The sequence below is a fragment of the Peromyscus californicus genome, unplaced genomic scaffold (genome assembly GCF_007827085.1).
Source record: "Peromyscus californicus insignis strain IS unplaced genomic scaffold, ASM782708v3 Scaffold_10__1_contigs__length_136768540, whole genome shotgun sequence".
NCBI lineage: Eukaryota > Metazoa > Chordata > Mammalia > Rodentia > Cricetidae > Peromyscus > Peromyscus californicus.
This window is the reverse complement of record NW_026294391.1, coordinates 100,964,482-100,991,479: the sequence shown is the minus strand read 5'-3', so window position 1 is coordinate 100,991,479 and position 26,998 is coordinate 100,964,482. Positions and strand designations below refer to the sequence as shown.

Genomic DNA, 26,998 nt, shown 5'->3' with positions numbered 1-26,998 from the left:
TGCTGGGAACCGAACTGGCGGGGTTCTCCACAACCACTGAACAATGTCCTCAGCTCCTTCATTGGTCCTTTGTGCCCGCCCTCACACCCTGAAGGTGCAATTCCCAACCCTAAGCCCCGCCCCTTGTGTTAAGCTTCCGCCCAAAGGGCGGAAGTCGCGGCGCTCGAAAGTGACGTCAGCCATTTCTCCGCCCTCCTCAGAGTTGGTCCCGCCTATTCCGATTCCCGGGTTTTGCAAAGGGCTTTTACCTTGGCACTTCTAAAAGGCCACCTACCACAGCCACGAAGAGCGTGCCCCCAGGACTCTGACGATCACCTAAAGGAACACATCCACGGACGCGGAGGCCTGAGAATTAAGTTTCGTGTAAATCCCGCGCGGGTTCCCACGGCCCCATGGGAGTGCAGGGGCGGGGCTAGGAAAGGCGCGACTCGTCATCTCCTAAGCTCCACCTCTGGCTGCGTCTTCTAATCGTGTTCTTCCGGTCGGAACCTCCTCTTCTCCTTTCCTCCTCCGTCGTGCGGTGGGCTCCTGACTTGGCTTCTCACCATGGTAAGACTTTATCGGTCGCCATCCGCTCCTAGGCAGCTTTCCCGAGTCCGGAGGCCGCCGTGCCTTTACGATCGTCTTAAGCCCCATTGAGGGGCGGGTACATTTTCAGGTTTTGAACTTTTTTTATTTGTGGGAGTTAGGCCACCGCTCAGATCGCGGGCGCGGCATGAAATTAGTAAGCCCGTTTACCCCCACAGGGTCGGGCTTGTGCAGTCTGGCGAGGGGTGCAAAGTATTCTTGCGTCGCTTAGCCTTTAGCCGACAGTAATCTGCATGATTCTGGTAAAAAAAAAAAAAAAAAGAGTCTTGAGGCCACTCGTAGATCGCGACTGATTGAACCCTAGGCTTCCCCTAGCATGCACAAGAGTCAGAAGGGGAGTTCACACAGGCAGATGTCCACAGTAATAGGTAACAGGATCTTTCTTGAGAAGCATCTGCCAACAGCACATCAGTGATTGCCAAGTGATATATTGTTTTTTCGCTTCTAGGTACAAAGTATCTGAATATGTTAAGGGAAGTCGCCACCTCCTACAGTGGTTTAGGGGGAGGAGTGCACATTGCTTTTTATATGCAATGGTGTATGCCTACTGAGTGTCAAGGGCTGCATAAATCTAAATTACCCGGACATCGTCCCTTGAAAGTGGATAATATTATTTCACAAAGTACAGCGCCTAGGGTCATTGGCTTAGATGGTCGGGATTGACCCAAAACTATCCTCGTTCCAGTACATCAGTTGCCCCTACCTTACCTATTCCATGTTTGGCATGTGGAGCACAGCAGGATAGACAGTAAATTAGCCCGTTTTTAGAGCATACAGGACAGGCCTAAAACCTGACACTGATTATCACTCTTGACCTGAGGTAAGTTGACTTTAAGCCATGGACTCTGACTCCACGGGACTCCATAGTTCAGTGTTGTGGAAATTTTCCTGGGTGTATAGTTCGCAGACAAGATGTTAGAATGAGGGGATTTGTGACGGAATCAGTGAATAGGCTCTTTTTACTAAACTGGTTGCATCTCCTCGTAGTCTTCTCACAAGACTTTCAGAATCAAGCGATTCCTGGCCAAGAAACAAAAGCAAAATCGTCCCATTCCTCAGTGGATTCGGATGAAAACTGGTAACAAAATAAGGTAAGACCCCCATTGTTGCGCTTTCATTTCCCTTGCTTTTACCTACTTTGGGGCATGTAGATACACAGATAGAAGAAAAGCATGTGCAGGCCACCCTCTGCTTCTGTGTGTATGGGTGCTCGTTGCAGAGGGCAGTTGCAGGAATCACTTCTCTCCATTTACCAAGTGGGTCCTTGGAATCCAGCTCAAGTCATCAGGCTCCGTGGAAGTGCCTTTACCTACTTAACCTGTCGAGAGCTCCTGAAATCCCGCTCACAAACCTTTTATTTTTATAAATGTTTTGTTGGTTTATACAGTCAGGCTAGGTTTTAGGGGCAGATGTTTCTCAGTTACTTAGTAATTACCCTGTGAAAGCTTAAGGAGATTAACTATTCTGGCTGGAAACGGCTCTTTCCCACAGCCAGAGTTGAATTGACAACTTCAGAAAAGCTGGGCCTTTGAGAAGACTCTGTCTCTTTTTCTGCTAGGGGTCAAACTCAGGGCCTCCCATAGGCAAGGGAAGTGCCTCACTGAGTTCTATTTGAAGCCTTAGAGTCAGGAGAAATGGGCATAAGAAGTCTTGACAGTTTGCCTGGCAGCCAGTGGCAGTCAGTTCTGGTATGGTAATGTTTGTGTTGCTTTAATTCATTTGTGTGTAGTCGGAGGATGGTTTGTGGGAGTTGGTTCTTTGACCACGTGGGTTCTAGCGACTAAACTCAATTCCTCCAGCTTGATAGCTGTCTTGCCTGGCTACTGGTTTGGTGGGTTGTGTTTGCTCAGACAGGGTCTCTATAGTCCAGACTGCCTGGGAGCAAATTTGGGAGTGCTTGTTTGGTTTTGTGGGGGGTTTTGTTTGTTTTGTTTTGTTTTTGTTCTTGAGACAGCATCTCACTATATGGACCAGGCTGGCTTTGAACTTAGATCCATCTGCCTCCCAAGTGCTGGGGTGTGGGTCTGCTAGGGCTAAAATTAAGGGTTTATATTCTTAATTTAGCCACTTACGGTTGGAAATCAGCTACGAATTCTGGCCTTACACTGTAGTTAATTGTTGTCTTCTATTTGCTAGTATGGTTGGTGCTACCCTTTTTTAATATATGTACATGTATTTCGGGTTTTCATTGCACAAATACATGAACCTCAGTTTCTTGGAGCTCTAGCTGATGAGAGTAGGGACTTGGAGTAGCTAGATATATATGTCTATATCCTAGAGCTGGGGTGGTATTTTGTTTGGGGGGGCTATATACCCTAACCCACAGAGTTACCTATTTTATGGGTGCTAGGGTTTGAGTGAGGGCCTGCTGCATACTCTCTATTTAGCAAGTTCCTCTGCACTGCACTGTAACCCCCAGCCCCTCTTCGAACTTTGAAAGCTTAAATAAAGCAGGTCGCAATTACAGTGCTTCATTTTGTGGGAGTACTGCCATTATCCTGCTGAAAGAAAAGCCATGTTGATCGTTTCCGATTTTGCCTTCCTGGGGGTAAAATCATGACACTTTGACATGGACAGCAAACTATTATGTGCAACTTGACCTGCTTTCTCCTACCTGAATATGAGTTCTAGAGGTGAATTCTGGTTACCAGATTTGCATGGTACGCACCTTTTCCCCACTCAGCCATCTTGTTAGCCTTTGCAGGAAGGAGCTTTTGTGTGATCCGTGGTGGTTCAGACTGTGCATCTATCCCATCCAGGTCTGTGGATCAGAAGGGAGGGGATTGCATTTATCTCCCATTCCACTTAACTTACATAGAGTTAAATTATCTGAACCCATGCCCAATGCGGGGGATTGAACCTGGAGTTCCCCCAAATGCTTGGTTTAAGGCAGGGTCTCAGGTAGCCTGCCCTTGCACTCAGCTGTCTAACCCACACAGGCCTTGAATTTTCAACCCTCCTACCTCAGCCTCCAGAGAGTAGCTAGGGTTGGCAAAAAAAATCTGCTTTGAATCCTCTTGGTTTGACTTTACAGATTTTTGTTTCGCTCCTTTGAGACTGGTCTTTCTATGTAGTCCAGGCTGGAATTAAAGGGGCACCACCACCATGCCCTGCCTTTTTTTTTTTTTTTTTAAACGGGTTGCCCCAGCCCATACATCCCGACATGGGTGACTAAACCCAGGGCCCTGCACATGTGTAACATTTATTTTGGAGATGGTCTTGCTATGTAGACCTCTCTGGCCTGGAACTCTGTCTAGTAAGTTCCTCTTTTATTCTGTGCCCTGAAAGGTGGAATATGGTAAGTATGAGCAGCTGCATTGTAGCCATACCACCTTGTAACCTGTGGCTTCATTCTATGCAGATACAACTCCAAGAGAAGACACTGGAGGAGAACAAAGCTGGGTCTGTAAGGATTCACACAATGGCAAGACAGTTTATACTGAATTGTGGGTCATCAAGCAATCCTACCACGTGGAGTTCAACATTTTAACCTGAAGACTTGGTCGTGTTTTAAGTTGGGGGAGTAGTTTGTCCAGTAATAAAATGTAGAACCTTCCAAACTGCTGTTCCGGTTTATAACGTACTGAATTTCCCTTTCCTCTACCAGACCTAATAAGCTTATGCTTCTGTGGTGTATGTGAAGAATTGTTCTCCAGGAGCTGGAGAGAGTGAGTGCTTGGTGTTCTTGCAGAAGTCCTGGATTTGAGTTCTAGCACCCACAGCTCACAACTATTTACTACACCAACTTCAGGGGATCCCCTCTGGGTGCTGCACATATAATACAGCCATACATGGAGGCATTCAACCATACGCACAAATCTTTTTTTAACCTTGATTAAAATTGTGTATGTGTCCACATGTACAAGCCATAGTCTTGTGTGGAGGTCAGAGGACAACTTTAGAGTTATCACCCATCTCAATAGGCCCTCCTCCCTTGTCTATAGTATGTTTTGATTCCTTGTGCTGGAGATGGAGCTCAGGGTCTCATGTAGGCAAGCACTCTTAGCAGCTGAACTTCATCCCCAGCCCTCTAGCAGAGGCTCCTAACCTGGGGTCAAGCCACCCATCATAGGGGTCGCATACCAGAGACTTAAATTATGATTCATAACAGCAAAAATTAGGAAGTAGCAGCAAAAGTAAATTTATTGTGTTGGGGATCACACAAACTGAGAGTCACAGCATTAGGGAGGTTGAGGACCTCTGTTCTATAGGCAATTTCTTAAAAAATTAGATTTAGCTGCGTGAATTTACTATAGGTAGTTGTGAGCCACATTGTGGGTGCAGGGACTTGAAAGCAGGTCCTCTAAACTAGTATGACTCAACTGCTGAGCTGTCTTTTCCAGATCCTGTAGGCTAATTTTGGTGCCTCCTGGTAGGAGTCATAGAAACTGGGGTTGCAGTCTAACCCACAGCCTGCTATCCTCATAGCCCAGGCTGGCCTTAATCCTCCCAGGTGTTGGGATCACAGGTGTGAACCACTACACCTACAAGCCTTTTTTGTAGTCAGGGTCAACCAGTGCTTCTGCCTCCCAAGTGCTGAGCCTAGGTTTCTGCATATTTGAAAGCCACGGGAAGAGCATTTGAAAATTCAAACTTGTGTTTCCAAAAGAAATCTTTTGGATTTACATTTATTTGAAGTGTGTAATGTATGGGGGTCCAAACTAAGAGTGAAGTTTTCTGCCCTTAGGACAGCAGGCCCCTTCTGAGCCCCTTAAATGGATTTGATGAACTGGCCGGCGATGCATAAGGTTTTCACAAATGAGTGCCAGCCTTTGCTCTATTTAAGTGTTCACGTTTGCTTGGAGGTGCTCATTCTTGACATTGCCCAGCTTACTACACAGCTACCACTAAATAATACCTATTGGTTGTGGTGGCAGTGTTCTGGTGGGGCTTTTTTGTTGTTTGATCCTATGGTCATGAACTCCTGAATCCAAGCAATCCAGAGACTTAGAAACTCCACAAATCTTTGCTTCATGTCTTCTACTCCATTAACATGGGGCTAGGGATATGGATACATGGGACACTGGCCTAGCTTGTGTGAAATCCTGGATTCAGTCCAGCACAGCAAAAATAATCATCAAAGTTGTCATGGATGCTTTAAGTCTAAAGCAGAGAGACTTGATAAAATTAACTGATAGATCATGACAAATTATTAAGCATTCTGAGGTATGTAAATTTTCAGGGCTGGAGAGATGGCTCAGTGCTTAAGAGCACTTTGAAGGTCCAGTTGGGTTGGCTCCTAGCACCCACATCAGGTGATTCACAACCTGTAACCATGTCTCTGGCCTCTCAGGGTACCCACAAATTATGTGCACAGACACACAAAAATGCAATTTAAAGATAATATGCATTATTTATAGCCAGATAATGGGGGCACACACCTTTAATCCCAACATTCTAGATACAGGTATGTAGACCAAGGCCAGCCTGGTCTACATAGTGATTTCCTACGTAGATCCTGTTGCAAAAAAAAAAAAAAAACCCAAAACAATAATATACATTATTTTAAAATCTTTTTTTCAGAGGAAGTTGGGACAGCATCCTGACAACCTGGGAGGTTAAGTGACAAGGCCAAGATGACACTAAAAGTATATCTTCAGCTTTCTCTTGGGTAGGGTTATAGTTAGGAGAAATGGAAGATGATATGGTGGCATGATACTGCCAATGCTTTGACCTTCTGGAAAAGGCAGCATCAGAATGGTTGAGAGTTAACTGGGGGTTCAGCTGTAAGCCTCTGGGACAGCCTGCAAACTGGACCCTCCACTGGGTGAGGAAGAACCCTGACAAAGCTGAAAAGTGCTAGGTTTAGCTGTAGGGTTTTTGTTTTTTTTCAAGACAAGGTTTCTCTGTGTAGCCTTGAACTGTGTAGTCCTGGAACTCCTCTGTAGACCAGGCTGGCCTCAAATTTACAGAGATCCACCTGCCTCTGCCTCCCGAGTGCTGGGATTAAAGGTGTGTGCTACCACCTCCCAGCAGGAAATTTTATTTTTTTTAAAGATTTATTATGTATACACTGTTCTACCTGCTTGTATGCCTGTAGGCCAGAAGAGGGCGCCAGATCTTATTACAGATGGTGTGAGCCACCACATGGTTTCTGGGAATTGAACTCAGGACCTCTGAAAGAGCGATCAGTGCTCTTAACCTCTGAGCCATCTCTCCAGCTCCCCTCCCCACTCCACCCCCTTTTTTTTTTTTTTTTTAAAGATTTACTTATTTTTTTTTTAGATGGTCTCACTATGTAGCACTGGCTGGCCTCAAACTCCTATTTACCTGCCTCTGCCTTCTGAGTGCTGGAAGTGTGTGTCACCACACTCAGCCTGCTGTAGAATGTTTAGGGAATGAGCAGGCTGAAAGGTCGGGTTTTAATTCCCTCCCCCAGCAGTATGTGCTACATGCTGGATAAGGTATAGCAACCCGAGATAGTGGAAAGAGGGATCTTATGATGGGGGGATAGGGAATACATTTTGTAAACTCTTGGAGATATTGGGTGGTATATTAATTAGGCAGAGGCAGGCAGATCTCTTGAGTTTGAGGCCAGCCTGGTCTACAAATTGAGTTCCAGGACAGCCAGGGCTACACAGATAAACTGTATCTGAAAAATATATATATACTTGTATGATGAAATTCTCTTCAGGAGTGGTTATGTAAAAAACATGAAACCCTCAGCTACACAAAGATTCAGTGAGTGAGTGGAGAACCAGCCCCACGTGTGATCTGCAAGGGTACCACTATTAAGACTGCATGACTCTGGATAGAGGGAGATGAAGTGGTCAACCAAGAAAATTAAAGGCTGTGGTCTGGCACAGTCAGCCCACGAGGGGTGATTTTTGTCCCCAGGGACATTTGACAATGTCTGGAGACAGTTCTGGTTGTAACTAGGAGGGGAGGTGCCACTAAAAGCATCCACTAGAGATGCTTTTAAACATGCTACAACTTGCATGGGTTAGTCTTCCTCAACAGAATTATCGTGCCCCAAATACCAACAATGCAAGCACTGAGAAAGCCTGGTCCCACAGCACTACCCTGGCACCCAGAGTGAGCTCTGCCAGATCCAACTCTCACCCCCTGCCTCTGCTTCTTTCACGGTGCTCTCGGAACAAAGCTCACTCCCTGAAATGACTCAAAAGGAGTACAGCATGTTTCCAATCTCCTCTGCTTACTAAACTGGCTTCAGCCACATGGGTCTGCCCATCACAGCACCAGGTGCTGTTCCCTCAACTGGAAATGCTGTTCGTCTTCACTGTTCAAGTGGCAGCTTACTTTATATGTCCACAGGGGGACTCTTCCTGAAGTTCCCATCTCCTCCCAGTCCAATTAGGCTTACCTCTTCAACCAGCTTCTAACTTTGTGTACTTTACAGTTGTAATTGTAAACTTGCACGTGTGGTTGATTCATTGATCTCTGCCTTTTGCACCAGATTATGACTGCAGGATAGACACAAGGGGATGGCTTGCACGCTGATGTTTGTTTTCACATATCAGCAACTAGTAGAAAAAGTTACTCAGTCAATTGAATAAGCAGATGAATGAATGGGAGTGTGGGTGAATGAAGAGACGAGCTTGCAAGTGAGCCATAATATAAAATGTGTGCATTAATGCATACGTACACAGTGACTAAAGTAACAATCATTTTTCTTTCTTTGAGACAGGTCTTGCTACAATACCCAGGTATTGGTGAAATTATTAAGGCCACTCCACGTAGTTAAAAGGAGATTTATTTAATGGCGTAACTTACAAATTAAGGGATAGGTAGGTCGCGGGGTCTGGAGAAGGTGTATCGCAGTTCAGCGGTGTTCTCTGGAGCTCTGCTTGGCCCACCTCCACCGTCCAGGGTCCCGGAACAGAGAGAGTGCTGGCCCATCCAGATCTCAGGTCTCCAGGCACCACCCTTGGCCCCGCCTTGTAGGCGTGACAGTTGCCAAAGTCTCAATGGGGGTTGGAACTTCCAGATCAAAGTTGGAATGGCTACCCACTACACCCAGGCTTGTGTCAAGGTCTTGGACTCTAGTGATCTTCCTGAGTCGGCCTCCCTAGCAACAGTAGCTGGTATCACAATACAAAACCACCATGCCTGGTTAGAGTCTTTATGAATAGTGCAGATGTGAACATTATTGAACATATCTTTTGCTGGAAATGTGTATATATTTATAACATGATTCAGTTTTCATTTTTATATTTCCCAGGCTATATAGACATGATGACATTGTGTTTTATTACAAAGAAATTATATTTTCCATGTTGAGCAGGCATTTATTTTTAATTAAAAAATGTTTTATGTGTATGACACATGTGCTGATGTCTATGGATGCCAGAAGAAAGTGTCAGATCCTTTAGAGCTGTAGTTTGTAAGCCGACTGATGTGACTGCTCAGAAACAAGCCTGGGTCCTTTAGGATGTGGATGCTGACAGACCTGGGTCCTCTAGGATGTGGATGCTGACAGACCTGGGTCCTCTAGGATGTGGATGCTGGCAGACAAACCTGGGTCCTCTAGGATGTGGATGCTACAAACCTGGATCCTCTAGGATGTGGATGCTGACAGACCTGGGTCCTCTAGAATGTGGATGCTGACAGACAAACCTGGGTCCTCTGGAGCCACAAGCATTCTTTTTATTTATTTATTTATTTATTTATTTATTTATTTATTTATTTATTTATTTATGTATTTATTTATGTATTTATCTATGTATTTATTTATTGAGATAGAGTCTATGGCATTCTATTTATTTATTTATTTATTTATTTATTTATTTATTTAGACAGAGTCTCTCTATGTGGTGCTGTTGTCCTGAAGCTTGATATATAGTCCAGGTTGGCCTTGAACTCACAGAGATTCTCCTGGCTTTGCCTCCTGAGTGATGGAATTAAATATTTATTTGACCACGCACTGCTCCTTGTACTCCTGAATTCGAAGCAGCTGTGATGGCTTACTTACACAAGACTAGCACAAGATCGGGCCTATTGACATTCCATCATGGGGGGGGGGGTGGTCATGAGACCCAATCCCTCCCTGGGGATCAATTAGTAGTTAAAGGTTGCTGAGGGAAGAGAGACTTTCTTCAGTGGTATAGCCACTGGTGAGGTGCCTAGTGGTCCTGTAAGTAACCCTAATTAAACTCTTGGATCACCAATAAAAAAATTAACAAATATGTAGAAGAGGAAGGGGATCAGCATGAGTGGGAGGGGAACGAGAAGGTAGTGAGGGTGAATATAATCAAAATACATTATACACATGTCAGAATAAAATCCATTATTATGTATCATAGATATATGCCAACAGAAACTTTTTAAGAGGGTTGAAGAGATGACTCACATTTAGAGGACTTACTGCTCTTTCTTTTTAGAAGGCCCAAGTTCAGTTCCCAGCACCCACTGCAGGTGGCTCACGACCACCTGTAACTCTAGCTCCAGGGGATCCAACACTGTCTTCCGGTTTCAGCAGGTGCCTGCGTACATTCCATGTGCCTTAATTCATGCAGATACACGCACATGCACATAATTCAAAATAAACCTTTAAGAAAAAAGTTGTTTCATGAACCAGAGAGCAAGATTGAGTTAGGCTTCCAGAAGCAGCACCAGCAGGCCTTTAAAGCCATGGAAAAGTCAAGCAGGGTGCTCGCTCTCTTTAGTCCCGTTTCCTGCTCAGTGTCTTTCTGCATATGTGCTTCACTGTTGTTCCTCCTGGCAGATCTACTTCCCCTGCTTCTCCCAGCACAAGACCAATATGAAATCCTCTCTAGCTTCAGGTCATGGGAGAAGTAGAAATGGACTGAAATCACTAGATCCCGACAGCAAGATTTGGGGAGGAAAACCCCATTGGCTCAAGTTGGGTGAAGAGCCAATGGGCTGTGGCTGAAGGACTGGGCAAGTGTAAACTTGGCTGTAAATAGGCTGCCTTGGGCTGAGCAGGCCTGGGCAACGGCATCTGCTGCAAGAGCCTTCCTTGTGTGCTGGCCATGTGTGGCCAGTAGAGGTGCCTTCCCTCTCTGGCCCTGTGCCATTGGCTGTTTGCTTTCTGTTCTCTTTGTGCTTTCTACGGTCATTTATGTTGACCTTTTTTAAAGGCAGTCTGGGTATTTCAGAGGCTCCTAAGGATGCTGACATGTGGGAAAGATGCCATATGAAATAAAAGGAATAAATCCTGACACCAATTAAGTTATGGACTGTGGGATTTAGTGTCTTTTTGTTGTTTTTCAAGACAGGATTTCTCTGTGTAGCCACCCTGTAGCCCAGGCTGGCCTGGAACTCACAGAGATCCGCCTGCCTCTGCCTCCTGAGTGCTGGGATTAAAGGAGCGCACCACCACCATCGGGCAGACTGGTTGGATTTGAAGAAGACATGCCCTTTAAAATTTTTGTAATACCTTTATTTATTTCATGATGGGTGTGTCACACACATGCACACATGTGCTAGGGCACACAAGCGAAGGCCAGAGGAAAACTGCAGGAATCGGTCCTCTATCATGTGGACACTGGGAATCAAAATGTTGCTGGGCTTGGCACCTTTGGATTTGGACTTTCGGGGAGTAAAAGCTGAGCCTGCTGTGGTGACACAAGCCTACAGTCCCAGAGGAAGAGGATGAAGAGTTCGAGGCCAGCTCTAGCTACATTTCTAAAAAGAAAGAAATACATTTAAAAGAAAGAAAGAAAGAAAGAAAGAAAGAAAGAAAGAAAGAAAAGAAAGAGAGAGAGAGAGAAAGAAAGAAAGAAAGAAAGAAAGAAAGAAAGAAAGAAAGAAAGAAAGAAAGAAAGAAAGGAAGAAAGAAAGAAAGAAAGGAAACAAGAAAAGGAAAAGGGTGGACACTAGAATCTAATGTTACCTCTGCCAAGAGACTCAGAGTTTCAAAGTGTCATCTTGAGCTGCAACCTCCAGAGGGAGCCTTTGTGACTCCTTTCCGCATTGGCTTGACACCGTTTCTCAGTGTTCCCTGAGACTTGTATTTTGATGGAGTCTAAACAGCACAGTGTGTGTGTGTGTGTGTGTGTGTGTGTGTGTGTGTGTGTGTGTGTGTGTGTGTGTGTGTGAAGACATTTCCTATTGTGAGACATGGTGGTAAGTGAGTCTAAACAGCACATACACACACAGAGAGACAAAAAGAACTAATAAAGTAATTTTAGGAATCTGGATTGGATGTAGGGTATATAGAAATTCCCTCCTCCTCCTCCTCCTCCTCCTCCTCCTCCTCCTCCTCCTCCTCTTCCTCCTCCTCTTCCTTCTTTTGAGGCTGGTGATGGAACCCAGGACCATCGTGGATACTAGCCAAGCACTCTCCTACCGAGCCACACTCTTTCTGCCGTCTTCATCCCTTGCTCTTCGTTGTGACCCTAAATGAAACCAAGCTCTCTGCCTCTGGCTCTGGCACCTCGCTGGCTCTTTGGTGCTCTCTTTCTCTTTCTCTCTCATGCTTTTTCTCTCTGCCTTCTTCCCCTCCCCAAACCCTGTGTGTGTGTGTGTGTGTGTGTGTGTGTGTGTCCATCTCCTGCCTTCACCTCTAAGTGTTAAGATTTCAAGTGTGGCCACTATTCCTGGCTAAAACGGTGTTCTTTTGATCGTTTTGTTTGTTTCTTTGCTTGTTTTTTGTTGTTGATTTTTTTTTGGGTTTGTTTGTCTTTTAGTTTTTTGAGACAGAGTTTCTCTGTGTAACTCTTGCTGTCCTGGAACTCACTCTGTAGACCAGGCTGGCCTCGAACTCACAGATATCTGCCTGCCTCTGCCTTCTGAGTGCTGGGATTAAAGGTGTGCACCACCATATCTAGCCTTATTACTTTCTTTAGGAAATTTCACAATTTTTGTGTATATGTGTGTGTGATGTATGTGTGTATGCAGGAGCATGTTGGGTGTCCTACTCTATCACTATATGTCTTACTCATTTGAGACAGAGTCTCTCACTGAAACCTGAAGCTAGGCTGAAGGCCAATACCCCAGCATCCTCCTGTCTTAACTATCTCAGTGTTAGAGTTACAGGTATGGGTATGGACACCCATGTTTCTCCTTTTTACATAGGTGCTGGAATCTGAACTCAGGTCCTCTTGCTTGGGTATCAAGAACTCTTGCTACTGAGCCATCTCTCCAGCCCAACCTTTATATCTTCATTTAATACTTGTATGTAACACATCGTATATTTCTATTTCATCAAAAAAATAAATGTGAGCCGGGCAGTGGTGGCGCACGCCTTTAATCCCGGCACTCGGGAGGCAGAGCCAGGCGGATCTCTGTGAGTTCGAGGCCAGCCTGGGCTACCAAGTGAGTTCCAGGAAAGGCGCAAAGCTACACAGAGAAACCCTGTCTCGAAAAACCAAAAAAAAAAAAAAAAAAAAATGTGGTTTGTGCTCCACTAAGTCAATTTTACAGCTTGAAAAGTATAGACCTATGTGTAGTAGCATATGTCTGTAATCCTAGCACGGGCAATGAAAGCAAGAGGATCAGGAATTCGGGCCATCCTTGACTATACTTTTAGTTTGTGGCCAGCCTGAGCTACAACATGAGCCCTTGTCTCAGAATAACAATAACAAGAAAAGGAAAACACAGACCTGGTTAAAGAGATTAGTTCATCAATATTTGTGGTATTTTAAGTACCATGATAGAGAATACAGGGGCCAAGGGAACTATCTGGAACTCCTACACCATCATCACCATCACCATTGTCAACCAGACAGGGCTCATTCCATAGCACAGATTGGATAGAACTACTATGTGGTCCAGGCTGGCCTGAAACTCGGCAATTTTTCTTAGTGCTGGGATTACAGGTTTAAGCCAGCTAAACTTCACATATTTTAAATGTAAAAGTGTGAGGGTGGTAGATTGGCAGACTCGGAAGCAGTCTATGTACCTCGTGTGAAGTATTACATATTTTCATTTCCATAGTGACATCCACATATGTTTGTAATATTCGTGTCTGTATACTTAGAATTTCACTTAGGACTCTTCAGACTGAAAATGCTTTATACAAACAAAACCTTTGTGCTTGAAGAGATAGCATTTTGAAGACTGCTGGAAACAGTATGTGTTCTTGCTATCATCTCTCTATGCCTTTTACCCATCACAGAAGATAATGTGCTATGTTTATCTGTTTCTGTGCAACAGACTATTACAAACAACAATGGCCCAGAACAAAGACTTTTTTTTTGGTCATCATCATTTTGTGGGTCAAGGACTCAGGTTGGCCTTGGCTGTGTGCTTTGGTTTGGGGTTAGTGGCGCTGCTCAGCCTGCAGAATTCACTTCCAAGATGGTTTCTTCATACACATACCACTGTGGGCTTCATTTTCTTGGCCTTTTCTGTTTCTTTACATGGCCTCTGATCCTTCCAGACATATCTATGTGGCTTCAGCTTCTTGTTCCCCGGTAACCTCAGAACACTTTGTTATTCAGGTGGCAACTGGTTTGACTGAGTATCCCAGGAGATGGGAACCGGAAGTAGCCTCTTTCTGGAGACGTGGGCCTAGAATCTATAACTTGTGTGCTGGCTAGTCTTATGTCAACTTGACATACAAATTAGAGTTATCTGAAAGGAGGGAACCTTAATTGAGAAAGTGCCTCCATAAAACCTAGCTGTAAGGCATTTTCTTAATTAGTTATTGATGGGGGAGGGGCCAGTCCATTGTGGGTGATGCCATCCCTGGGCTGGTGGTCCTGGGGTCTATAAGAAAGCAGGCTGAGCAAGCTATGGGGAGCAAGCCAGTAAGAAGCTCCTCTTCATGGCCTCTGCATCAGCTCCTGCCTCCAGGTTCCTGTCCTGTTTAAGTTCCTGTCCTGGCTTCCTTCAGTGATGAACAGCAATGTGGAAGTGTAAGCCAAATAAACCCTTTCCTCCCCAACTTGCTTTTTAGTCATGGTGTTTCCTCAGCAATAGAAATCCTAACTAAGACAACTTGGAACTACTTTATGGGCCTGGGAACCACAAAGCACACAAAGCTCTGTGTTTAACTTGATGATCTATCAGGAAATTCTTTTTTGGCAGGGAGAAACTTTGAAACAGGGTCTTGTATAGCCCAGGCTGGGCTATACAAGTATGTAGTCAAGGATGACCTTAAACTTCTGATCCTCCAGCCTCGGCCTCCTGAGCGCTGGAATTATAGGTATGCACCACACACTAAAATCAGCTGGGGATGGAGCTTGGTTCATAGAATTTTTACTTACCATGCTCAAAGCCCTGAGCTCAATCCCCAACACCACATAAACTGGGTCTTGGTGGTACATACATGTAATCTGAGCACTCTGGAAAGGGAGGCAGGAGGACCAGAAATCCAAGGCTATTCCTACATCATGAATTTGATGCTAACCTGGGGTATCTGGGAGGGAGAGAGAGAAAGGAGAGGGGAAAGAAAAGAAATTTGAGATTGAGTCCAGCTATGCCTAGCCTGCCACAAACAAGCTGCAACAACGTTGGGTCTTGCAGGTTTCTTGGTTTGATTTTTTTTTAAAGATTTATTTATTTATTATGTATACATCTGTCTGCACGTATCCCTGCAGGCCAGAAGAGGGCGCCAGATCTCATTACAGATTGTTGTGAGCCACCATGTGGTTGCTGGGAATTGAACTCAGGACCTTTGGAAAAATAAGCAGCGCTCTTAACCTCTGAGCCATCTCTCCAGCCCCGATTTTTTTGAGGTGGGGGTCTCACTATCAGTGGGCCCGACTGGTGGTCCTCATATCTTTGCCTCTGCTGTACTTGGATTGCAGTTCCATGCCACTGCACCTGGCTAGTTTTCCTCTGTTTGAAGTGAGGACATTGGGTTTGTTGCCCAAGCTCTAAGAAACATGAACCTGGAAGCCACATTTGTGACTCTGAATGTGCATTTAATATTGTGCTTCTTGATGCAGAGACCCACAGCCAAGCACCAGGCCAAACTCTGGGAGTCCCGTCGAAGAGAGAGACGGAGGGATTCTATGAGCAAGGGGGGTGTCAAGATCACGATGGGGAAACCTACAGAGACAACCAAACCAAACTAGTAGGAACTCATGAAATTTAGACCAGTCCCTGGGAAGCCTCCACGGGACTGGACAAGGCCCTCTGCATGGGCGAGATAGTTGTGTAGCTTGGTCTGTTTGAGGGGCCCCCTTGGCAGTAGGATCAGGATCTATCCCTAGTGTATGAGCTGGCTTTCTGGAGCCCACTACCTATGGTTGGACACCTTGCTCACCCTTGATGCAGGGGGAGGGGCTTGGTTCTGCCTCAACTGTATATACCAGGCTTTGCTGGCTCCCCATGGGAGGCCTTACCTTTTCTTTGGAGGAGGGGATGGGGGGTGAGTTGGGAGAGGAAGGCGGGAGCGGGGAGCGGGAGGAGGGATGAGAGGGGAATCCGTGGTTGGTGTGTAAAATGAATAAGAAATTTCTTAATAAAGAAAAAAAAGAATCAGAAAAAAAAATATTGTGCTTCTTAGAAACAGGGATCCCAGCCAGGTGTGGGGGCTGTCATCTCAGCACTCTGGAGGCTGAAGCAGGAGAATCCTTGTTTGGGACCAGACTGGGTTACAGACTGAAGGGGGAGGGGAACAGCAGGAGGGAAGGGGAAAGAAAAGTGATCCTTCTTAGGGTTTTCCAAAGGGGCGGGACCTGAGAAAGGAAGACAAATAACCCACCACAAAACAGCTGTGTCATTGAATCAAAAAGCCCTGGCATCTGGATTCAAGATCAGGCACCTCCAGCTCCTCTTTTCTCTTTCCAAAAGCCCCACCATGGATGACCAAGCTGAAGCTCGTCTTAGGCTGGCATGGGCTCCTTGTCTGCATGGGGGCAGAGGGGGTCAAAGAGCACAGCCTACCCCCGCTCCTGTTCTGAGGAAGGCACTGGGTGCTTGGGAATCTGTCTTGAACATGGAAGGGCCTGAGAAAGAGCACACAGAACCCCCAAGGCTGAAGAGGCATTTGGGAGCAAGGCTGTGAAGTGTGGAGTCTTCATGATGTGGCAAAGCAGAGGAAACAGACCGTGAGAAGGGCAGTCCAGAGAACGCCGGGAGACTTTAGGGAACTGAAAGTCACTCATTGGACCAGGACTGCAGAAAGGGGATGTACTGGGGGCAATGCCTGAGGAAGTAATGAAGATGGGGGAGAGTCTGGGGAAATATCCAGGAGCTACGTCATGGGAGCCTCCAGGCCTGGGGGGAGCTTGGGTTCTATCTACAGCCAAGTACCATATTAAAGGGTTCGAAATCATGCAGTGGCCTGTCGAGCTTGGGTTTCAGAAATTCTTGAGTGGGGAGAGGTTAGATAGATGTTGAAATGGCAGATACTCTAATCGCCCCAATTTCATCATTATACAATTTATGCCTGTATCACAGTATGACACTTGGAACATCCGGGGGAGGTGGGTATATCTATCATCCCAACACTCAGGAGACTGAAGCAGGAGGATCAAGAGTTTGAGGCTAGCCTGGGATACATAGTGAGATTCTGTCTCAAAAACAGATCATAATGTACCCCCATAAATATGCACAATTACTGTGTACATCTTAAAATTTGGGGGCTTAGGGGAGGCAGCAAGATGGCTTAGCAGGTAAAGTACTGTGCAAGCCTGATGACCTGAGGCACAGCCCTGGAATCCATGGAAAGATGCAAGGAGAGGACTGGCTCCACAAAGTTGTCCTCTGACCTCCACCTCGCGCGCGCGCGCGCACACACACACACACACACACACACACACACACACAATAATAATAATAATAATAATAATAATAATAATAATTTTAATCATTTAAGTATTTTTACATTTATTTCCTCTCGGGGGGCTGGGGTGGAGAGCATATGCTGCATGCTCATGAATGTCTGGGGAGAATTTGCAGATGTTGCTTCTCTTTGTCCACCAGGTGGGTCCTAGGGATGAAACTCAGGATGCAGGCTTGTTGGGAAGTGCCTTTTTCTGCTAAACTACCTCACTGGCCTTTCTTCTTCCTTTCTTCCTTCTTTCCTTTCTCTCTCTCTCTCTCTCTCTCTCTCTCTCTCTCTCTCTCTCTCTCTCTCTCTCTCTCTCTCTCTCTCTCTCTCTCGACAGGGTTTCTCTGTGTAAGTCTTGGCTGTCCTGGAACTCATAGAGATCTACCTGCCTCTGCCTCCCAAGTGCTAGAATTAAAGGCATGTGCCATCACTGCCCAGCTTCCTTCCTTCCTTCCTTCCTTCCTTCCTTCCTTCCTTCCTTCCTTCCTCCCTTCCTTCCTTCTTTCTTTCCTTCCTTCCTTTCTTTTCTTTCTTTTTTTTTTTTGGTTTTTTTTTTGAGACAGGGTTTCTTTGTGTAGCTTTGCGCCTTTCCTGGAACTCACTCTATAGACCAGGCTGGCCTCGAACTCACAAAGATCCGCCTGGCTCTGCCTCCCGGGTGCTGGGATTAAAGGCGTGCGCCACCACCGCCTGGCTTTCTTCCTTTCTTTCTTAAATACTATTCTACTTTATGCATTTATTTAGTTCATACAATATATTTTGAGCTTATTCTTTCCCCCTCCCCCAACTCCTTCTAGATCCTACCTTCATCTTCTTTCTTTGTCTTTCATTCAAAAACAAAAAATGAAAAGCAAAACAAGCGAAAAACAAAGCAATCAAACCAAAACAGAACAAAACAAAAAGCTCACAAAAACCCACTGAGTTTGGTCTCTGTTGGTCAACTACTCCTGGGCCTGAATGTAGGGGCCTGTCCTGGGGTGTGGATGCTATAGCCAGTGACACGGCATTGGAGAAAACTGGTGTTCCCTTTCCCAGCAGGTATCTACTGCAAATAGCGTCTTGGTTAGGGGTGGGACCTTGTGTCCACTTCCTCTTCTCAGTGCTGGGATTTTGTTTAAACCTGTGCAGGTCTTGTGTTCTTGGTCACAGTCTCTGTGAGTTCATATGTATAGTTAGCCCTGGAATGGTGTGTTTGTGTGTGTGTGTGTGTGTGTGTGTGTGTGTGTGTGTGTGTGTGTGTGTGTCCTGAGACTTGGGACAATCTTCCTGCCTCTACCTCCTGAGTGCTGTGATTGCAGGTATTCGTTACCATGATTGATTAAAAATAAAGATTTGAAATAATGTAGGAGAAAGAAAGGAAGCAGTGGGGGTTAGTGTGTGGTCCACTGAGAACGGTATGACTGGAGCTGTGGCGGGTAGGCGTGGAGCAGTGACTCACCAGGGGCTGTGGTTCAGATGAGGAGGCATACTGGTGACAGAACTGGGCCAGAGGTAGTGGAGATGGATGAGATGGACAGACAGGAGAGATTTAGTTGGATCAACAAGACCTGTGACTGACTGCAGGGGAGGAGGAGAAGGCAGGTGCCCGTGACAAAGCTCAGGTATCTGTCTTGCTCAACAGGATAGAGGTTTGTGTTGTTTACTAAGAGGTAGACAATTAGAACATTTGGAGGGCAGGCTTTCACATCAGTTTTTGTATACCAAGTTAGATATGGTTGTAAGACATCCAAGAGATGATCTCTGACACACAGTTGAGTATGTACACACCCAAACTGAGACAGGCTGTGGACTTGGGGCAAGGGGTCATTTTAACGTAGAACTAACTCACTTGCATAATGGCTTGAGGAGGAGAAGTAGGAAGACACAGGAGTCAGTGGAACCTGGGTCCTGAGGGATGGGAGGGCACGAGTCAGATGTTGGAGGCAGCTTTGAGGTACTGGGGAGGACAGCCTAGGAGCCAGACTAGCTGGTTAAAACTTGGTCCTCTCACTGTCTTCTTGAGTCTGAGTGTCCTCGACTGTAGAAGAGTGAAATTATGAGGCTCTGCCTCATAAATTTGTTCTGCTGATTTCAGGCAATAGTGCAGGTAATGTGCATGTTTTCTAGGTACTTGGCCATCTCTCATAGATAGTAGGTAGCACATGAGGTTACTATGTACCAAGCAAAATGGTAAGTTACTAACAACTCCTAGGATAAAAGGAGGTCAGGCAGACAAGAAGTGTAACAAATTCTTCAGGTAGTTTCCGCTTTTTCCTTTTCCTTTCCTCTCCTTTCTTCCACTCGCCCCCCTCTTTTTCTTTTTGTAGCATTGGCTAAGTCAAGGCAGTTGTGACCAACAGAAGTTCAACCAGCTGCTGCTCATTTAAACCACCAAGAGTTGTATCTTAATTCAAGTAAAAATAAGATCAGCAGAATAGCTCTTCATTCTGTAGCTTTAATACTGAAACTTGTTTGTATAACTTTTTTCTGATTGAGTTTTTTAAATAGATGCTATTTTAAAGGATGATTTTTATTTTTATTATTCTTAATTATGTGTAGGTGTGTGTGTGTGAGTGTGTATGTGCATGCACATGTATGCATATGCACACGAATTTGGGTATATGCACATGAGTGCAGGCACTCTCAGAGGCCAGAATCATTGGATCTCCTGGAGCTGGATTTACAAACAGTTGTGAGCTACCAATAGTAAGTGCTAGGACCTGAACTCAGGTCCTTAAGAAGAGTAGCAAGTACTCTAAACCACAAAGACATCTTTCAGTCCCTATTTTTATAACAGATTTATTTTAAAAATTGAGAAGATTCCACAGAGAAAGTGGTGGTTTGTTCCATTTTCCTGGCATACATTTATCTATCTATCTGTTTGTTTGTTTGTCTTTATTAAATTTATAGGCAGGATTTCTTTGTGTAACCCTGCTGTCCTGGAACTCCTTGTAGACCAGGCTGGCCTTGAACTCATAGAGATCCACCTGGCTCTGCCTCCTGAGTGCTGGGATTAAAGGCATGCGCCACCACCTCCTGGTAGTTTTTTGTTTGTTTCTTTGTTTGTCTTTTTTTTTTTTTTTTTGTTTTTTCGAGACAGGGTTTCTCTGTGTAGCTTTGCACCTTTCCTGGAACTCACTTGGTAGCCCAGGCTGGCCTCAAACTCACAGAGATCCGCCTGGCTCTGCCTCCCGAGTGCTGGGATTAAAGGCGTCTTTGTTTGTCTTTTAATGAGGTTTTACAGTGTACTTCAGGCTGGACTAGAACTCACCATGTAGTCCAGGCTGGCCTCAAACTTGTGGTGGTCCTCCTGCCTCATCCTTTTAAATACTAGAATGGCAGATGTGACCCTCTAGACACTCATTTTGCATTAAAAAGTTTTTCACTTTGGCATTTCAGGATCCCATACATGAAGTCATGATTTATTCAGCCATCACATAGCCTCAGAGCCCTCTTAGTTATGAGAGTCTCCTGATTGCCTTGTCTTTGCTGACCTGGAAAATTACTGGTCAAGCATCTGTAGGATGCTCCTCTATTTGGATTCCTTTGTTATTTTTCTCATAATTAGACTGGGCTTGTGAGCTTAGGTAAGAAAGATCACAGAGGGAAAGTGCCATATTTCTTGTATCCTGTCTAGGGAACATACCATCAACATGATGTATCACTGTCGATGTTGACCCAGATCACCTGGCTGAGTGGGGTGTCGGGTTTCTCCAGTGTAGAGTTCCTTCTCCTTTCTGCTTGTGCTCTGGAAAAATAACCTGTTAGGTGCTGCCTTCATTTAAGGAGTAGGGCAGAGTGTGATGGTGAATGCCTGTAACCCTAGCACTAGAAAGGCTGAGGCAGGTGGATGGAGAGTTTGAAGCCAATCAGCAAGAGGGAGAGACAGGAACAGAGAGAGACAGAAAGACAGATAGACAGAGACAGACAGACAGACACACACACAGAGGCGGGGGCAGAAAAGGAATAGGGAGCTATAGGGAGCTACAGTCTTTCTTGAAGAAGTATCTGCCTGTGCATATTATTTGGGGTTTTCATGCATACAAAGTTTGTCTCTTCTTCCCCACTTATTTAAGTATTCATTAATTTGTTCTATTACTTGGAAGGAGGCAGGAGGATCAGCAGTCCAAGGCTAGCCTCAGACTGAACTTCAGGAGATCCTACCTCCAAGAACCAAAACAACAAAATAGTAATTTCTTCATACCAGTTGGAACTTTTTGATATTTATTTCATGCATTCATTGTCTTATAATCCATTTCGGTTCTTTTTATTGGAAAATGGTTGTAGAAGCCATGACCTGCTGCCAGGTATGTTCTATTCAAAGAAAAGTGTGTGTGTGTGTGTATGTGTGTGTGTGTGTGTGTGTGTGTGTGTGTGTGTGTTGTAACACGAATTTCTAAACGGTCTTATTAAATAAAAACTCAGGGGCCAGGTATTGGTGGGAATTCTGAAAGACTAGAGAAACAGAACCAGCCACATCCAACCTCACCTCGCCAATTCCTCAGCTGATCCTGTTTCCTCAGACTGGAAGCCTCTGTCCTCATCCGAATGGATCTCAGCTGAGCTGCTGCTCAAAAGCCTAAAAGCTTAACCAGGCTCTAGTTCCTGGTCCTCACGAGTTATATACCTTTCTGCTTCCTGCCATCACTTCCTGAGATTAAAGGTGTGTGTCACTATGCCTGGCTGTTTCCAGTGTGGCCTTGAACTCACAGAGATCCAGATAGATCTCTGCCTCACAAGTGATAGGATTAAAGGTGTGTGTGCCACCATTTTCTGGCCTCTATGTCTGTCTAGTGGCTGTTCTGTTTTCTGACCCCAGATAAGTTTATGAGGATGCACAATATATTGGGGGACACAATATCTCCACAGTGTGTGTGTGTGTGTGTGTGTGTGTGTGTGTGTGTGTGTTTTACTGGAAATCAAAACCAGGGCCTTGTGACCTGAACAAATTTAAATTTGATCACCGACCTGCAGTGTTGGAGTGCATCATGTTTATGTGTGTTTCAGATGTGGTCTTGATGCATGGCCCATATGGACTGGATTTTACCATCCTCCTGCCTCAGCCTCTGCCTAAGATTACAGGTCCTAGCATAGCTCACATTTTTCTTTTAAATACTCGTTTTATATGTATGAATTTTTGTCTGCATGTATATGTGCACTATGTATGTGCGTGCCTGGTGCTCTCAGAGGTCAGAAGAGGACATTGGAACTCCTGGAACTGCAGTTGACAGATGGTTGTGAGTGGCTACGTAGCTGCTAGGAATTGAACTCAGATCCTTTGTGAGAGCAGTGAGTGCTCTTAACCACTGAACTAGCTAGCTCTCCAGCCCTTCTTTCTTGTATTTAATAAATCAGAGTTCAACCAGAGAAGCAGAACTCATAGCTGATGAATGGGAAGAGATTTGCTACTAGGTACTGGCTTCAGCAGTTCCTGGCCCTCCCAAGGCATATGGTAAGTCTGTGGGACTGGCCTTCAAGAAAGGCAGACTGAGCCTCCCAGGCATAGGCTGCCCTTGGCTAGGGCTGCCGTCTACAGATCAAAATTCTTTCGTCACAGACACTTCCACTCTGCTCTTAAAGCAATCCCATTGATTAAATCAGTTCCTCTGGTCACCTCAGAAACTCTTCCTTACACAGAATGAGGTCATCATGGAAGAACTCACAATACCATTTAAGTTGGTGTTTATTGACCATCTGGGCCCTAGAGCCCAGGCAAATCCACATACCAAAAGGAACTTCATATCTTTAAGGAAGATTCTAAACCCAGGATTTCTCATTGACCAGGGCCCATTAATGTATGGTTTCTGGATTACTGTTATGAACTAAAGTTCTTATTTTTTAAGTTATTTTTGTGCATTCACTTATTCTACAGCACATATACTAAAATTCGAACAATACAGAGAAGATTAACATGGCCCTCGAGCAATGGTGACATGAAAATCTGTGAGTCACTCCCGATTTTTTTAAAAACCCTCTGTTTTGGGTGTGGTGGTTGAACCTAGAGCCTTATGAATGATAGTCAAGACCACTACCACTGAGCCACATTCCCAGCCACAGGCTACTAGCTCTTTAGGATGCATGATAAATTGCTCGTCCTTTTGGCAGATGATACTGAACACACTAATCCATTTGTCATGCCCCAGGCACCATTTTGAACATCTTTAGCATACTGAGCTGAGCAACAGGGAATCTTCAGTCCTCCTGAGGCCTGGAGGAGTCCTTGCCTTTATGTCAAGGGCCATCACTCTTCTAGACCTAATGTTCCTCGCTGTGCATGGGCTTCCTCCCCCGGTCCTTTCTGAAGGCCCCTCTCCTCTCTTCTTCTTTACACTGCCTGAACCAATTAGGCCAGGAGAGCTGCAAAGAATACAGAGTGCTGGGGGAAGAAATCTCCCTCAAACAAGCCTCTTCTTGTCCTTGAGCAAAGCATCAACTATGGGATAGATTGAATATGTACAGTTCTGCGCTATGAGTACAAGGGCACCTTTGGGTTGCTACTTTTCTTAATAAATTCAGTTGATCTATGTTTGTTTGTTCTCTGCTTTCAAACCCCATTGTTCTGTCTTTATTTTTATTTATTTAATTTTTTAAAGATTTGTTTAATTTTAAAAGATTTTATTTTATTTTTCTTTATTTTATGAATATAGGTGTTTTGCCAGCATGTATGTCTGTGCACCAAATGCGTGCTGTGCCTACAGAGGCCAGAAGAGGCCCTGGAACTGGAGTTACATGTGGTTGTTCGCAGTCACATGGGTGCTGGGAATTGAACGTGGTTCCTCTGGAAGAGTAATCAGTACTCTTTGTTATTTTGTCTTTTTTTTTTTCAGAGCTGAGGACTGAACCCAGGGCCTTGTGCTTGCTAGGCAAGTGCTCTACCACTGAGCTAAATCCCCACCCCGTAATCAGTACTCTTAACTGCTGAGCCATCTCTCTGCCCCAATTTATTTGATTCTTAGTCAAATAAGGTATGTAAGTGCGTGTGTCTGTGTGAGTATGAGCAGGCCAGTGCAGACGTCCTAGAGGTCAGAGGCCTAGGATCGCTTAGAGCTGAAATTACAGGCTGTTGTGTTGTGGCCATCTGACGTGAGTCTTGAGAACAGAACTTCAGTCCTCTGGAAGAGAAGAAAGTACTCTTAACCACTGAGCCATCTTTCCAGTGTCTTTGTTTTTATTTTTAAAAGATTGATGTTATTTTAAATTGTGAGGTGTGTGTGTGTGTGTGTGTGTGTGTGTGTGTGTGTGTGTGTGTGTGTGTGTAGGTATGTGCACATGAGTGCAGGTGCCCACAGAAGCCAATCCCCTGGAGCTGGAGTTACAGATGTTTGTGAACTGCTCAATATGGAAGCTGAGAACTGAACTTGGGTCCTCAACAAAAGCTGTAAGTGGTCTTAACCACTGAGTCATCTTTCCAGAACTAAACATTTACTAAGTCTGTAGTGTCCACCCTTGAGTACTGGGATTACAGGCAAGCATTACAATGCCCAGTTTCTGTAGTGCTGGCATGGAACCCAGGCCTTTATGCATGCTAGACAAGCACTCTAAAACTGGGCTGTTTTCCCAGCCCTCTCGTTGTAGTTTTGATTTCCATTTCCCCATGGCCTAGTGACAATGAGCACCTTTTCATATGCGTCTCAGTCATATGCTTCTCTTCCTTGTAGAAATGTGTAGTAAAGGCCGGGTGGTGGTGGGGCATGCCTTTAATCCCAGCATTTAGGAGGCAGAGGTAGGCAGATCTCTGAGTTTGAGGCCAGTCTGGTCTACAGAGTGAGTTCCAGGACAGCCAGGGTTACACAGAGAAACCCTGTCTCAAAACAAACAAACAACAAGAACAAAAAACCCACAAAGAAATGTGCAGTAAAGTCCTTTGTTTATTCCAACATCAGGCTATTTGTATTTTTGTTGTTAACTTATAGGAGTTACGTGTGATCAATATCAGATCTATGTAGATGAATTTCTAAGTGGTCTTATTAAATAAAGAACAAGGAGTCAAATATAGGGGTAGCCTTAGAGATCAGGGAAATAGTGAGAGCCACCAACCACCTTACCTTTCCAGCTCTGTAGCTTCCAAAATGCCATGACTTCCTGTCTACCCAGGCTTTTATTGCCTTGCTGTTCTGCCTTCTCATTGGCTCTTAGCCCAACTACCTCACTTCCTTGTCACTGCCTGTCTGTACAGACCTCCAGGTCTCTATGGTTGGTAATGGGATTAAAGGCATGTGTCACTATGCTTGGCTCTGTTCCCTAGTGTGGCCTTCAACACACAGAGACCCTGCTTGCCAAGTGATCGGATTAAGGGCGTGTGCTACCACTGCCTGACTTTTGTGTTAATGACTTGCTGTTTCCTCTGATCTCCAGGCAAATTTTATTTATTAACATACAAATAAAATATCACCACAGATCTATACCACCTTTTAATTTGAGATAGGATCTCTAACTATGTAGCCCAGGGTAGGCTGGAACTTGAGATTACCTTGTCTTAGTCCCCTGGGTCTACAGGCTGTCACCCCTAGGCTTAGACCAGATAACTTATGAGATATATGTTTACAAATACCTTCTCCTCTTCTATGGGTCGTCTCCCCCTCCCCGCCATGAGACTGTGTGTGTGTGTGTGTGTATGTGTGTGTGTGTGTGTCTGTCTGTCTGTCTGTATGTGTGTACAAGTGTATGGAGCCAGAGATCAATGGTGTCAGGTGTCTTCCTCAGTTGCTCTCCACATTTGTTTGTTTGTTTGGAGACCCGGTTGTTTAGTGAACTCAGAGCTCACTGATTTAGCTAGACTGGCAGGCCAGCAGGCTCCAGAGACTCTCCCATCTCTGCTTCCCCAGCAAGGGACTACAGATTACAATACTAATGCTGACTTTTTACACGGATGCTGCGGATCCAGACTCAGGTCCTCTTTGCTTGTGGAGCAAGCAGTTGATTGACTCAACTACCTTTCCAGAACTTACTTTTTTCCTTCTAGACAGGCTGGCCTCAAACCCATATTGACCCTCCTGCCTCAGCTGGGAATACAGGAATGTTGTTACCATGCCTGACCTCTTCATTTTCTTAATAGTTTTCTGTTGTTCTCTAAAGGTTTAAATTTGGGAGCTGGTGAGACGGCCCAGTCAGTAAAGGTGCTTGCTAACAAGCCGGATGGCCTGAGTTCAATTCCCCAGGATCCAATGGAAGGAAAAGACCAACTTCGAAAAGTTGTGCATAGTGTGGCATGTACACATGCAACAACACTAAACAAATAAATGTGATATATATTATACACACACACACACATACACACACACAAATGTATTGATTTTTTTGAGACAGGGTTTCTTTGTGTAGCAATCAGTAACTACTTTTCTTTTTAGATTTTGTTTTAATTTTTAAATGATGTGAGTATATGTCTATGTGTGGCTATGTGCACAGAAGCGCAGATGCCCTCAGAGGCCGGGAGAGGGTATTAGCTACCCTGGAACTGGAATCATATATGATTGTGAACTATCCAGTGTGGGTGCTGGGAACTGGACTCAGGTCTTCTGCAAAATCAGTACAAAGCCCTTAACTGCTAAGCCATCTCTCCAGCCCCCAGTGAATAACATTTTTTGAGTACTTCCATGAATTCCATGGAAGATGGATTCTTCTAGTGATTCCATGATTAATACAACCAACTTGGTCTCTGTCTTTGTGGCAGTTGAGTGCAGTCAAAGCAGAGGAGATAGTCCTTGGGTAACTGCACAAATAACTTATTCATTGTGAATAGGAAGAGGCCCTGTGGCTGGGGATGAGTGTTTGTGTGACATG

The 26,998-nt window shown here is 44.9% G+C and overlaps 1 protein-coding gene and 2 non-coding genes across 3 annotated transcripts; all 3 read left to right on the top strand.

The window, feature by feature from the left end:
- The first annotated feature begins 233 nt into the window (after nt 1-233).
- Nucleotides 234-4,246, top strand: Rpl39 (ribosomal protein L39). The gene is made up of 3 exons (XM_052738176.1): nt 234-549; nt 1,576-1,679; nt 3,950-4,246. Exons 1-3 carry the CDS (start codon nt 547-549, stop codon nt 3,996-3,998), a joined length of 156 nt encoding a protein of 51 aa, XP_052594136.1. The 5' UTR covers nt 234-546; the 3' UTR covers nt 3,999-4,246.
- LOC128118135 (small nucleolar RNA SNORA69) lies at nt 3,036-3,167 on the top strand. The gene has a single exon (XR_008221022.1). It is a non-coding gene; the product is annotated as a small nucleolar RNA SNORA69 (small nucleolar RNA).
- Nucleotides 4,247-23,069: 18,823 nt separating the features above from the next.
- On the top strand, nt 23,070-23,181 carry LOC128118454 (U6 spliceosomal RNA). The gene has a single exon (XR_008221223.1). It is a non-coding gene; the product is annotated as a U6 spliceosomal RNA (small nuclear RNA).
- The last annotated feature ends 3,817 nt before the right edge of the window (nt 23,182-26,998 follow it).

What these genes read in the sequence shown, in the direction of transcription:
- Rpl39 (XM_052738176.1), top strand. An exon ending in AAAACTGGTAACAAAATAAG is followed by an intron (nt 1,680 to 3,949) that starts GTAAGACCCCCA and finishes CATTCTATGCAG; the next exon opens with ATACAACTCCAAGAGAAGAC.